Source organism: Dreissena polymorpha, chromosome 4 (assembly GCF_020536995.1).
Source record: "Dreissena polymorpha isolate Duluth1 chromosome 4, UMN_Dpol_1.0, whole genome shotgun sequence".
In the NCBI taxonomy this organism is placed as follows: domain Eukaryota; kingdom Metazoa; phylum Mollusca; class Bivalvia; order Myida; family Dreissenidae; genus Dreissena; species Dreissena polymorpha.
The window spans coordinates 73196868-73210771 of NC_068358.1; the positions used below are offsets into that span (position 1 = coordinate 73196868).

A 13904-nucleotide genomic window follows, 5' to 3' on the forward strand; every position below is an offset into this window, starting at 1 on the left:
CACTGGCCCCTTTGAGTTTCGCGGGGGTCCTGGCAAGCCGAACGTGTTTCTTATTTGCAGGGCGGGTACCGCTGGCCGGGGGGGGGGCATCCTGGATCTGCTACTACTATTGGAGGATCCCCAGTTCCAGAATGGATTTTATAAGTTAAAATTTTATCAGGGGGGATAACCTTTGTTATTGATTCTCTGCAATTTTTGAATCGAGAATCAATTTTATTATAAATGTAAGATATAACTCGACTCCCAGTGGGCCTTTTCTGGTCCTTTATTATCTCAGCAACCAGATCCGCCAGCTCGCTGAGATATATTTTCCTATAGGTGGGACCTGTTGCTGGCGGACCCTTGATTTGAATAAATGAGTCCCCAGCAAACGAGTTGCGTCTGCTGGTGTTGTCGGAAGGGGAGCTCATTGGGGATGTCTGGGAGTCGACCATTCTGGGACGGTTAGGGGGGACACTAACTCGGGGTTCCTCCTCTATTTCACAGATACCAGAGATAGAAAGGTTCTCCAATATACTGGAGTGCACTGACACCAGAGAGTCTCTCCCCGTGATATCAAACATAGAGTCGTCCGACAGTGTAGGACCACTACAGGTGGTGTCGCTAGCACCGTCGGTCAACGTGGTGGACGGGGAGGACCCCCTGGTAGCAACAGGAGGGCGTCTCTGAGTGGGTGGATCCCCCTGGATAGGCGATACAGGGGGGCCGGTGCATAAATCTGATGTGTGTTTGGTTACCGGTTCCACAATAGTAACCTTAGGGGGGGATTTCCTATTTAAAGGTTGAGGGGGGGTACTCTTACCCACTAGCTTCTCAACTAAAGGACATGACCTCTCGGTTTGGGGCGTGATAATACCGGCAGAGGCATGTTTGGTTGATGACTTGGAACCGGTTGTGTTGATTGTGTTACGGGCGCCCACGCTGTGGCTCGCAGTGTCAGGCATAAATAGCCTGCTCTCCGCCTCGGACCAGGTGACCCCATAAAAATGAGCGAAGGTGGCTAAGGAGACAGCCTTCTTATAGGAGGGGCACCCCTGGTAGGAAGCAGAGTGCGGGCCGCCACAGTTGGCGCACCAACGTGTTTTGTTGGTGCACCTTCTCTGGCAAGTAGTTCCGGCGCAGCAGCAACAGGTAGTGATGCTGGAGCATTTACCCCTGCTGGCTATGTGTCCAAAACCCTGGCAGTTAAAACACCGGGCAGGTTGGACCGGGCAGGGACGAATGTCAAGGGCAATATTCGTGCCCTTCACAAGTATTTTATTAGGGACTGGGATAGATGTAAGGAAAGTTATTTTGACCAGTCTCGGAAAGCCAGGGGGCGCAGGGCGATAGGGGTTAACCCTTTCCAAGTTAGTTATAGAGAGTTCGGAAAGGGGAATCACAGGGCTAAATATAAGATTTCCTTGAAGTTCCATGAGTTCCTGACTTTCCGGGATCCCTGCTATGAAACCTGAAACTGACCTCATGTTTGAAGGTGATAAGGCCCGGACTGCGACGCTGCCAAGGTGGAAAGTCCCCCTAGAGAGTAGGGTGGCAAGCGCCTGAGCGGACTTGAGTTGCAGTAAAATGCAACCGGACGCAAGAGGCACAGTCCGCTCAACGAGTCCAGGGAGCTCCTTAGCCAAACACGAGGCCAGTTGAAATATAGTGAAAAAAGACATAATGGGGCCTACGCTTCCAACTGACTGGAGGAGGCACTTAAAGGGCATGATGTTGTGAGTAAGATGATGGGAATCTAACCCTGAAAGTGCCTCCCCTAGTAAAGGGGCCAGGTTCTTGCTCTGCCCCTTGGATGTTTTGTTGTGAGAGGACATTGTAGGAATTGAATGAGAAAAAGAAATCGACAAGGTATAATGAAAGAATAATCACTACAAACGCAATCCTGGGACAATCAACCAATATATATAAATATATATAAATTTAATCTAATTGCCGTTAATAACCTGACAGTATAACATAAATAACACGCACCGCACCGGTAAATAACCCAAAAAGTTTATATAAATCAATAATAATGCTATGTTAAGTCATTTGGTAGTTGCTGTATACTGTAATATAAAAACCAAGAAAAAAGTTTCCGAAAACCAAATGACGTCCGAAATAGTGCTATTAAAGAATTTACGAAAAAGAAAAAAAAATTAGTCATGGACGGGCAGGGAATCAATAGCGGTAGTGTAGTGGATTTGGATTTCTCTGTACTTGCAGGGCCTCTCTGTTTTCCTGTAACTTTGGCGGTTAATTTCAGAAGCTTTAATATATTCTTTATTTACAATAATGGCGGCCGGAAACACGATGATGTGTGTGCTCCATCTAGCCCAAACAAAGGGGTGTTTATAGACTTTTTATTGGTTCTGGCACCATCTATTTTAAAACAAACCACTTTTGATTGGTTGGAGCACAGCAAGTTATTTGGAGCACAAGGAAGTTTTTTTTTGTAAACAATGTGTAACTCAACGATAAGTTTGTTGCAAAGAAGATACAAAGTGGGTGGTTAAAGTGATATGGTCTCATAGTTCAACAACTGCCGTTTTTTTTAATACTGAAGAACAGCTGTAACAGGTTTGTATTTTCATTTCTGCATCTCTTTTTAATTTAATTAATTATGATCATTATCACATTTGTGTATTGTCACTGGGAAATGTAAATGGATAAGAAAATGTAATGCAATTTTAAGGAAAAAACACCATTTGAATTATTATGGCTGTATTTTATGGTTGTCATCTTAAAATATATTTATACCTATTTCTTGTCATTAATGAACAGATTTCTTTCCCCCATATTTAATAAGAACTTTTATATTTCATATTTGAAGGTTAAACCTCCAGGTGAAATTTATATGTTCGGAAGATCCATTGGACAGAATGTGCATCATCGCCTGCCAAAAAAGGGAGCAAAAGGGGGACTACCTGATGTATGGACCTGATGTAAAATACACTTATATGTATAAACAAACTAGTAAAAAGTGTTTTTTTTAACAAAATAAAATGCACATTATAGCAAAAATACTTGCCAATAACATGCACATTTAATGCCCATTTTAATGCACATTAAATGTGCATTTAATGCGCTCTAAATGCGCATTTAGTGCACTTTTTCGAGAAGGAGCATACCAAATATAAAATCAATATTTGAAGGGGCACAATAGTTATGAGCCTTTTTTTTAATCGCAATCGCATATTTTGAAAACTGAACGCTGACCTCAAGTTCAAGGTCAAGGTCACAGGGGTAAAAAATTGTATGCGCATGAAAAGCTGTTGTCCAGATACACATGCATACCAAATATGAAAGCAATATCTGAAGGGACACAGAAGTTATTAGCCTTTTTTGAAACACGGTCACAGATTTTGAAACCTGAACCCTGACCTAAAGTTCAAGGTCAAGGTCACAGGGGTCAAACATTTTATGCGCATGGAAAGCTGTTGTCCAGATACACATGCATACCAAATATGAAAGCAATATCTGAAGAGACACAGAAGTTATCATATGAGCATTTTTCAAAAAGTGTGACTCCGCGGATGCTGACGCAAGTAACACCTTTATGACCCCTGACCATAGTCAGGCGACTCAAACATTGTATTGATGCTTCTTGAATGATGTTTAAGCTTACATTAAACTTAATAATTGAAAGTATTGCCTAATTCTAAAGAGTTCCTTTTCTTCTTTGATAAAAGCAAATTTAACAAAGTGAGACATGTCTGTTGTTGTTATTTCTAATAATAAATATAATGTATGTGTCTGGAGTACTTTGATGCCTTTGATTGGAAGCTGAACTTTGGGGGGGTCTATTTATGGGTATTTTGTCAAAATAAGGCTTCCAAAAAACTGATTTCTATGGTGGATCCATTTTACAGCGATGAACTTTCTTAGAAGTTAAAAGAAAGTATGGTTTTTATTGCAATAATTAGAAGAGGACAGATCCATCTTTAGAATTAAACCAGGTTTGGAAAATTTTATATGTCGGAAAGGCAAGAAAAATGCGTTTAAAGTTGTCAGTCTTATAATGGGACCCTATGGGAATCAGAATGAGTGTAATATAACCAAAACAATTATGTATTATAAACAGTTTATTCAGATAGATTTTTCAAAAGTGATTGTCCAGGATTTTTAACCAACTAAAACTATGCTTTCACATTGTATATCATCTGCACTATTTTTGCTTTATGATTCACAAAGCTGCTCTTCAGATAATATATTAACACACAAAATTCACTTTTTCAGTTTTCAAAGGCAAGTGAAGATATACAAATCCTGGAATTTAACATACCCGAAGGAATCTCATAGTGTTCCAGACACTGTCTTCTCTTGTAGAACAAGAAAACCCAAGTGAATTCCGTTTGAGTTTGATGGTGTTCACTATTTTTCTCCATAGTTGGCAGACCCTTAAATAGAAAATATTATACGACATAATTTGCAAACAAACAATTTTATTCAAATTATTCAAATTAATCAATTTGTCATAAATTCACATTGTTGATGACTGTTACTATTATGAAATTGTTTTTAGGAAATTAATCCAGTGGAAATCATTTTTAACAATTGTATTTGTTTTCAAGTCACAAAATTGCTGCATTGTGGTGAGGCGAATTTTTTCAGAAGCTCACACAGTCACCATGTGCGCTTTTAAATCTGGTAATATACTTTTTCCATGTCTTTTCCCGTAGGTTAAGGTTGTGTAACAAATTGAAAATATGGGAAGTGCACTGTATCCACTATTAATGAAAATTTCCTAGCCCACTGACGTTTATAAGCCAACATTTTAAGAAACTTTTTATGACGGAAGTACATTTTTTAGTTTGAGATTCAATAATTTAGAGGATTTTTATAGAATATTGATATAAATATGAACATCATTCATTTGAATAAATATGAAAACAATGACCAATTTAGTCATTGTATTTCCATGTAAGTTTTAGTATATTTTACCTACTGGGGGTACATCATGGTATTATACTTAAGAGTATACCTAGGAAACTCTTAAGCAGTACCTGATCTGAAAATGACCAATCAAGCTTAGCTATATTAAATGTTGGGCTCCAAATGATTATTTTCATAATTTTAAGAAATTAAAAAAAATTAAAATAAATAATCTCACTCAAAAGAATACTAAGTCAGAGATTATATTATTTGATTGTGCAAAATATATAGTATTGAGTGTTGGCGAATTTATAGACATCAACAAAATCACGCCCTTAAATAATCAAAGCGCTGAATGCATTGAAGTTGTTTGGTATCCCTTACAGAAACGAAAAGGTTGCCGCTATGTAGCGGCAATGTTGTGGCTACAAAGCCGCTTTCATTTTTTTGAAGCCACAATTACTAGCCAGAAAGTAGCCAATAGTAGCCGCTAGAGGCTACCTTGTGGCAATCTTGTGGCTATTAGTGGCCGCCAACTGCTCATAGTAGCCGCTAGCGGCTCATAGTAGCAAGATGGTCAGAAAATATTCTTGTATCAAAAAAGTGCAATTTTGAGCCAGATGGTAGCCACAACCAATATTTTCATATTAATCTTGAAAACACAAAAGGCTTATAGTAGTCACTAATTGGCTCTTAGTAGCCAGAAGGTGGCCAGAAAATTGTCTTCGTCAATAGAATGGCACTGGTGTTACAGAAGGTAGCCACAATTGTAGAATGACATCATATTTTGTATGACGTCATGACATCACTGATAATGTGATCAGACAAAAAATCAAAATGGCTGAAGAATCTGACAAACAAAAAGAAGTTACTGGGGAAGAGTTAAAGTCATTGTACATGTAAGTTGTGGTGATTAATACAGTTTCAATTGGTGTATAATAATGAAAAATCATGGTTTTGGAAATAAAAACCTGCATTATTAAAATATTAAATTTTATTTTTCATACCCAAAAAAGGACATCCGTTTCAAGTTTTAACTCTGACATTTTTCGTTGACATTTGATTTGGCTAAAAACAAAGGTTTTGAATAAAAATCATTTTTTCATTCATGTGTAGAAGGTTTGTATCTATACTTATTTATTATAACATAATTTATTTTACATTTCAATTGTTGTTGTTTTTAAACAAAAGCAGTAAAATACCATGTACCAGAGCAAGATTATTTTTATCTCTGGATTATTTCAAAAGGTTTTCATGATGTTTTAATTCTAGCTGTTGGGCTGGCCATTTGTCAAGTCAACATTAAAGACAAAAGCAATCCGTATATATTCTTTCTAAGAGAGTTTCTGATAAAAAAATAAATAATGTTGAAGTGTTTTAGATTGGCCCCACTTTCCGCAGGACAGGTGTCTTAAATGGTTAAATTTTTTCCGAACATTTAAGTCCTAAATCATGAAAAAACTTTCAGACAGTTTTGTTATCGTAAAGTTAATAAACAAGAGCTGTCAGAGGACAGCTCCCTCGACTATTCCAGTGCTTGACAGTATAACATAAGCCATCATGGGGTAATTATTCAAATTATTCAGGTCAAGGTAATAGTTCAGGTATGTTTTCCGCAATCTATTGAACATTTGTAAAGACATAAAATTAAAACAAAGTAATAAGATTTTATTTCAAGTTCGATAGCAATAGCTTAGGTGGGAAGTTTGGACTGTCCTTCAAAAATAAAGTCAATAAATATTTGTTGTTTTTTTAACCATGTTTCAAAGAAAAAAATAATTTTTTTGGGTTGGGTGGGGAGGGGTTTAATGTGGGGTGCGGTCATTTATTAAACGATCTTTCAAAAATAAAAATAGGAAAAAAAAATGGGTGGGGGTACGGGGGGGGGGGATTGAGAGGGGGGTATAATGTGAGGTGTGGTCATTTATTAGATGATCTTTCAAAAATAAAAAAAGGAAAAAATATATAAAACATTGGGGGGAGGGGGGAGGGGGGGCAGGAATTCTGGGTTGGGGGGTGGGGTATTATTTGGGTGGAATTCGTTGTGGTATTCAGGAAAGTCAGTTGTTTTGTCAAAGTATTAATAAAATCTTATCATAAATAAAGAAGTTATGGCAATTTAAATAAAATTTACTCTTGACCTTGAGAGTCAAGGTCATTCAAAGGTCAAGGTCAAATTTAACTTGGCAGGTACAGTACCCTCATGATAGTAAGAAAATATTTGAAGTTTGAAAGCAATAGCTTTGATACTTTAGAAGTCAAGTGGATTTAAACACAAAATTTAACAAAATATTCAGTTACTAAGACAAAAAGGGCCATAATTGTTACAAATTGCTTGATACAGTTGTCTGCTCTTGTTTATAGATTGGGGTCATGTTGGCAAAGAAGTTTGCAAAATATGAAAGCAATATGTCAAGGGACATTGACAATATTTGAGGTGGTACGAAAACTTTAACATAGATTTATCAATAATATGCATATTCTAAGTGAAAAAAGGCCATAAAACAAATTTCTTACAAAATGCTTGATACAGTTGTCTGCTCTTGTTTATAGATTTGGGTCACATTGGTAAAGAAGTTTGCAAAATATGAAAGCAATATGTCAAGGGACATTGAAAATATTTGAGGTGGTACGCAAACTTTAACATAGATTTATCATTAATATGCATATTCTAAGTGAAAAAAGGGCCATAATTTTTACAAAATGCTTGATACAGTTGTCTGCTCTTGTTTATAGGTTGGGGTCATGTTTGTTAAGAAGTATGCAAAATATTAAAGCAATATGTCAAGGGACATAGGAAATGGGGTAGTACGCAAACTTTAACATTGCACGCTAAAGCTAACGGGAACGCTAACGGGAACGCTTACGCCGACGCTGGGGTGAGTAGGATAGCTCCACTATATATATTTCATATTTAAAAGTCGAGCTAAAAAACAAGTCAAAACGAAATCTAATAACATTTTAATTCAAATAACACTATAGACTAGTTTTTTAGTAGAAAATGCATTGGTTTGCAATTTATAATATGGTATTGTAGTTTCATATGTGTTCATGGCTGTTAAAGATTGCAATCATTACAGTCTGGAACAGCAGACCATTTATTTCATAAGTCTTTTGGAGCCATCCCAGAACTAGTAGCGGCAAGGTAGCCGCAACTTGTAGCGGCAACATAGCCGCAACTAGTAGCAGCAACAAAGCCGCAACTAGTAGCGGCTATACAGCGGCAACTTGTAGCCGCAACGTAGCCAGAACTAGTAGCGGCAACATAGCCAGAACTAGTAGCGGCTACCTAGCCGCAACTAGTAGCCAGAGAGCTCATTTGCATACGAAAAACCACCTTGCAGCTATATAGCAGCAACTAGTAGTGGCAACTAATAGCTGCAATATTGCGGCTTACTAGTAGCCACAGGGCCTAAATTTTCGTAAGGGATTGCATAATCTCAGACGCAACTCAGTTTCCAAAATTATGTTATAGTTTTTTATATCCCAAGGTTGAAATCAATACAACCCATTCAAATTTATAATGAGTGTGTCTTAAAGCACAGGTCGAGATGTGTGTGCACTGTTTATCATCATACTTATGTTATAGAAAAAATAACAACAACATGTCTCTTTTTTTTCGCAATCGGTTGCTGCACTGGCAACCATCTTAAGAAATTTTGGTTGCCTTGCTAAAGAATAACAAGTCTAGAATCATGTGCATGTTGTGTTATGTGTATCTAATACTTTATTAATTTTCTTTAAATTATTGGGCAGCAATTTTGCTGACATGACAGACTTTTAATGCATCTTGTCTTGTTGTGAGCCGGAATAGAATCATTTCCTAGGCCTAATTGATCCATAGTTGCCAATTTGTATTTGTATTCTTTGTTTAATTGGATTGAGTTGTTCACTTTGTTGTAGCTTTGAAAAAGCTAGTTGCCCTGCTTTTTAGACCAACTGTAACCAACTTTTGAAATTGAGTTTCCTGGGCTTAAATCTACTGGCCCCAGGCTATCAGGCAACCACTAAACCTGTAAGTTATTCATGATGTTAGATCTGACAGTGTATTGAGCTTATTTATTTTGCAAGTCTGACGACATTAAAGGTACCTTTTCACATTTTGGTAGATTGACAAAATTAAATGATTTAATAATTTGGAGAGTTCTGTTGTTGTCGTTATATTTTTTCATACTACGAGGATTGCTTATATAAAGTATAAAATACATCCCTCATTGTATGAGCAAGGATGGCCAAGTGGTCTAAATGATATACTTTTATTCCAGGGGTCAGTGGTTCGAGCCCAGTTGATGGTAACTTTTTTGTTTCTTCAATTGTATTCTTGTTGTTTTTTTAATGGAGCTTTAAAGATCCAATGTTTACATTTATCAATATTCAGCATTTAATGACAAACTGTGATAAGGTCCCATTAAGATGTTTACTAAAAAATGCCACAAGTTAATTTGTACAACTCATTGGTTGTTTATTTGATTTAAAAGTGATTTTGTTTATTGCCTTGTCAGCGCGATTATTTTGAAGTTATTATCACTTTTATCTTTTTTTTAATCATAAAAAGAAAAGATAATGTAAGCTTCATTTTAGGAAAACAGGGTTTAATGCATTATGCATTAATTGCCATCCCAGTACCAGAGACTCACTTTAAACGAAAAACACAATAATTCAGAAAGTGTAGTCCTAGATTAGCTTGTGCCCATTGCATAGGCTAATCAGTGTTCACAGGCTAATCTGGGACACCACTTATTTTACATGAATTAAGCCCCGTTTTCCCTAAAGCAGCCAATATGTACAGATTTAAATGACAAACAGGCCAATGTCGTCGCACAAGCTGTTAAACAGTATTGATTATATACACACACTCACTGTCTGCAGTGTACCAGTGGTGAAGTATAAACATGCAGATGCGGTGGTTATTGTTCTTAGCATAGTTAAGAGCAGACCAACTTGCAACGCATACAACTAATATTAGTTGTACGCAAGTGAACAACTAAAAATTAAATGGATTACTTTTAAGACAAAAGACTAATCAACAGACCTTGATTGATATTTTATTTAGCCAATGAAAAAGCCGAACGTTACATAAGTTAAACAGAAAAAAACAAACATTCAAACTAAACTTAAACTAGAAATCGTCAGAGGCCGACACGTATTCCCACGCCGCATTTTTTACCCAGGGGCGCCCCAGGGTTGGTTATGGGGCAATGCATAGTTGAGATTGGCCGTATTGTCATAAGAGAAGTTCAGTATCAATTACAAGTGAATGGGTGTAGAAATGAAGAAATTATAGTAAAAGGCAATTTTGGGTGGGCGTGGCCTATGTGGGCGGGGCGCCCAGGGTTGGTAATGGGGCCATACATAGTTGAGATTGACCATATTGTCATAAGAGAGGTTCAGTATCAATTTGAAGTACACTTCAACACCGTTATTTCGAACACCGATAATCCGAAGTCACCGTTATTTCGAAGTATTATTCGGGTCCCGATTTTGGTTCTTCTTTGTTAAAAGTAAAATATCATTGTTAATCCGAACTTCATTAAACTGAAGAAATCGTTATTTCGACGTGATTCAGTCGGTCCCAACACTATAATTCGCACCTTATTATCAATCTTTAATCCGAAGTCAAAACTGCAAAATACTGAGCGTATTTTCACACCTTGTCGTGGCGTGTCAAAAGCCGATAATTACACCTTTGTCGTCTGTGCGAAAGCTGGTGTTCAGAGAGACAACGCGTATAAGTTAAAAAAAGTTAATTAATTTCCGAAAATGTATTCATGTGTTTGTATGTCTGATAATTTGTGCTATTCGTTATATTTTATATGTTCTGTAATTAGACAAAAATAAAAACAAGAAAAAGAAGACTTTTTATTCCTCCGTTTGTTACAAGTGGAAATCTATTGCTATATGACTAGTTTACGCTTTTAAGTAAGCGTGTAACTGAACCATGCGACTTCCACAACGTTCTATTTTTACAGAATCAAAGAAGTCTTCTGTAAAATGTTTATTTCAAATTATCGTTAATCCGAAGTTTTTTTAACGGTCCTGACGACTTAGAAATAACGGTGTTGAAGTGTAAATGGATGTAGAAATGAAGAAATTAGAGTAAAAGGCAATTTTGGGCGGGCGTGGCCTATGTGGGCCGGGCACCCCAGTATTGGTAATGGGGCCATACATAGTTGAGATTGACCGTATTGTCATAAAAGAGGTTCAGTATCAACTTGAAGTAAATGGGTGTAGAAATGAAGAAATTATAGTAAAAGGCAATTGTGGGTGGGTGTGGCCTATGTGGGCGGGGCGCCCCAGGGTTGGTAATGGGGCAATGCATAATTGAGATTAATCATATTGTCATAAGAGAGGTTCAGTATCAATTTGAAGTGAATCGGTCTAGAAATGAAGAAATTATAGTAAAAGGCAATATTAGGTGAGCATGGCCTATGTGGGTGGGGCTCCCCAGGGTTGGTAATGGGGCCATGCATAGCTGAGATTGACCGTATTGTCATAAGAGAGGCTCAGTATCATTGAAGACAATCGGTGTAGAAATGAAGAAATTATAGTTAATAAACCTAAAAAAATGCGTAAAAATCTCTGACCCGGCCCCACCTCAACCCCCATAACTTTTGACCCAGAGGTCAGATCAAAATTCCAAATAGTGCAGGGTCGCTCATACGCTCATAGCTACCATGTGTGTAAGTTTCAAGGTTCTAGTGCTAATAGTGTAAGAGGAGAAAGTGGCCAGGACGGAGAGACAGACGGATGGACAGACAGACAGCAGAAATAACCACAATATTCAACGCTTTTCAAAAAGCGTGGGGATAAAAAAAAATCCTTGGGTATCTGAAGAACTCAAACAAAAAAGAACACATATAAATGCAAAATTTAATAAGCATCTTAAATCTAAATAATTTAACTGTAAAAGAAATAACCTAATGAAATTTAAAAAAGCTAAATCCAAAAAGAGCAGCACCAGGCATATTATGGGCAATACATTGAAAACCTCATCTTTGACCCAATCTCAGAACAAGAAAACCCATCACACTCTAAAATTTCAAAAAACTTTTCTCAGAATCAAAACTAAAATAACTGAAAGTAAGAGCATACCTCCTCTGTAAATAAAAAGCAATTATTTCTTGCTATAATTGTACCATTTGCATGAGTTTGTGCTTTAGACAGGTAAGCGCTGATAAGTTTTAGCATTATCAGTGTTCCTTAGCCTTTGCAGTGGTGTTGAAATTATGCACCTTTGGACAGTAGACGCATTGCAATTCTCAGCAACTCTTTTGGTTGTAAAGCTGAGTTGAAATATTGCAACTAGGTCGCAGTTCACCAATCTTTTTCCCATCTTGATATTTTCTGTCAAACAGATGTCGAATATTAACACTGTTCCAGATTTCAAAAAGAAAATGTATAGTGTGTTGAAAGTCTTGTTTTTTAGGTTGAATGCAAAGGATAACGTCAGTAGGATGCCATTTAATGTGTTTTTTAAGTTTATTAAGTCTGGATGGGTAAAGTTCCCCACGGGAACTACTTCCCCATACCCCGGGTACTTTGAAGTATACTTCACCGTACACAGATTTTCAAATGATACTTTTCAGTACCCCTGTATACTTACAGGTACCCAATCTTTCCTAATTAAAAAAAACAGTTCCAAATTTTTTTTGTTCCCATTTTTTTTCGTTCCCATTTTTTTTCCTACCCAAATTTTTTTTCCTACCCAAATTTTTGTTTGTAGCGCAATGTCGTGTAATTCCGACAGTCGTCTAATTTCAACACTTTTCACAATATTTATTAGACTTGTCTTAAATCATCATCATCCCATATGATTTCGTTGTTAGATGTGAGGTACAATGTAACTCCAATATAGTGCGGTCCTTATAACGCTGTGTCCAATATAACGCGGGGGTTGCTTGGATCCCGTTTTTGTAGTTGGTGTTGTAACGTCACCAGATAACATCTCTCTATCAAGTGTCTCGCTGTTTGCATGTAGGTGAGTCATTTAAAATACGTACATTGTATTACTTAGCAAATTTTTATAGCGTTATGGGCTTCGCTAAGGAAGGTTACATAATTGTCAATTACGTCTCTTCAGTATTTCGCTGTTTTTCTGGTATTTGTGCAAGTTCTATTTGTTTCTATTTGAAAAATTAGTTTCACTTCACAATGTATTTGTGTTTGAAAAGCGCCAAGCGTTTTTAAACTATGATTTGTAGGGTGTCGAAATTATCCTTCGATTTTATACGGTGGTGGGTAATTCCGACACTCCAAATGTTTTCAAGCATTCCCTGCGCAGATGGCAAGATAGATTCGTTAAATAGAATTACTTTTTTAATTGTTGTTGATGCAGCTTATTGAATATTATATGTAGCTCTCTCTATATTTTTCTCAAGCAGATTATATAAAAACAAGGGACAAAATTGTCACAAAACCAGGTTTTCATTGTGAAAAAAAAATCTGATAAAGGGAGAAAACTCAAACTGAACTTTTGAAATGACCAAAAAAAATTAACCCCCTTTGTAAGTTTTTTTTTTTTTTTTAAATCTATTTTTAGTCGTGGCGACCTTGACATTGGAGATATTGACGTGATTCTTTCGTGGGACACACCGTCCCATGATGGTGAACAAATGTGCCAAATGATTTTAAAATCTCACAATGAATGACATAGTTATGGCCAGGACAAGCTCATTTATGGCCATTTTTGACCTTTGAACTCAAAGTGTGACCTTGACCTTGGAGATATCGACGTAATTATTTCGCGCGACACACCGTCCAATGATGGTGAACAAATGTGCCAAATGATTTTAAAATCTGACGATGAACGACATAGTTATGGCTCGGACAAGCTCATTTATGGCCATTTTTGACCTTTGAACTCAAAGTGTGACCTTGACCTTGGAGATATCGACGTAATTATTTCGCGCGACACACCGTCCAATGATGGTGAACAAATGTGCCAAATGATTTTAAAATCTGACAATGAACGACATAGTTATGGCCCGGACAAGCTTATTCCGCCAGCCCGCCAGCCAGCCCGCCAGCCAGCCAGCCAGCCAGCCCGCCAG

General features: G+C 37.1%; 1 protein-coding gene across 1 annotated transcript in view; it reads right to left on the bottom strand.

Annotated features, from left to right (window-relative positions):
- LOC127877604 (F-box only protein 22-like) overlaps positions 1-13904 on the bottom strand; it is a 42648-nt gene that overhangs the window by 20196 nt on the left and 8548 nt on the right. Inside the window, exon 2 of the mRNA XM_052423636.1 lies at positions 4265-4379. Within this exon, the coding sequence (XP_052279596.1) occupies positions 4265-4379 (115 nt within the window). The remainder of the gene's footprint in view (positions 1-4264; positions 4380-13904) is intronic.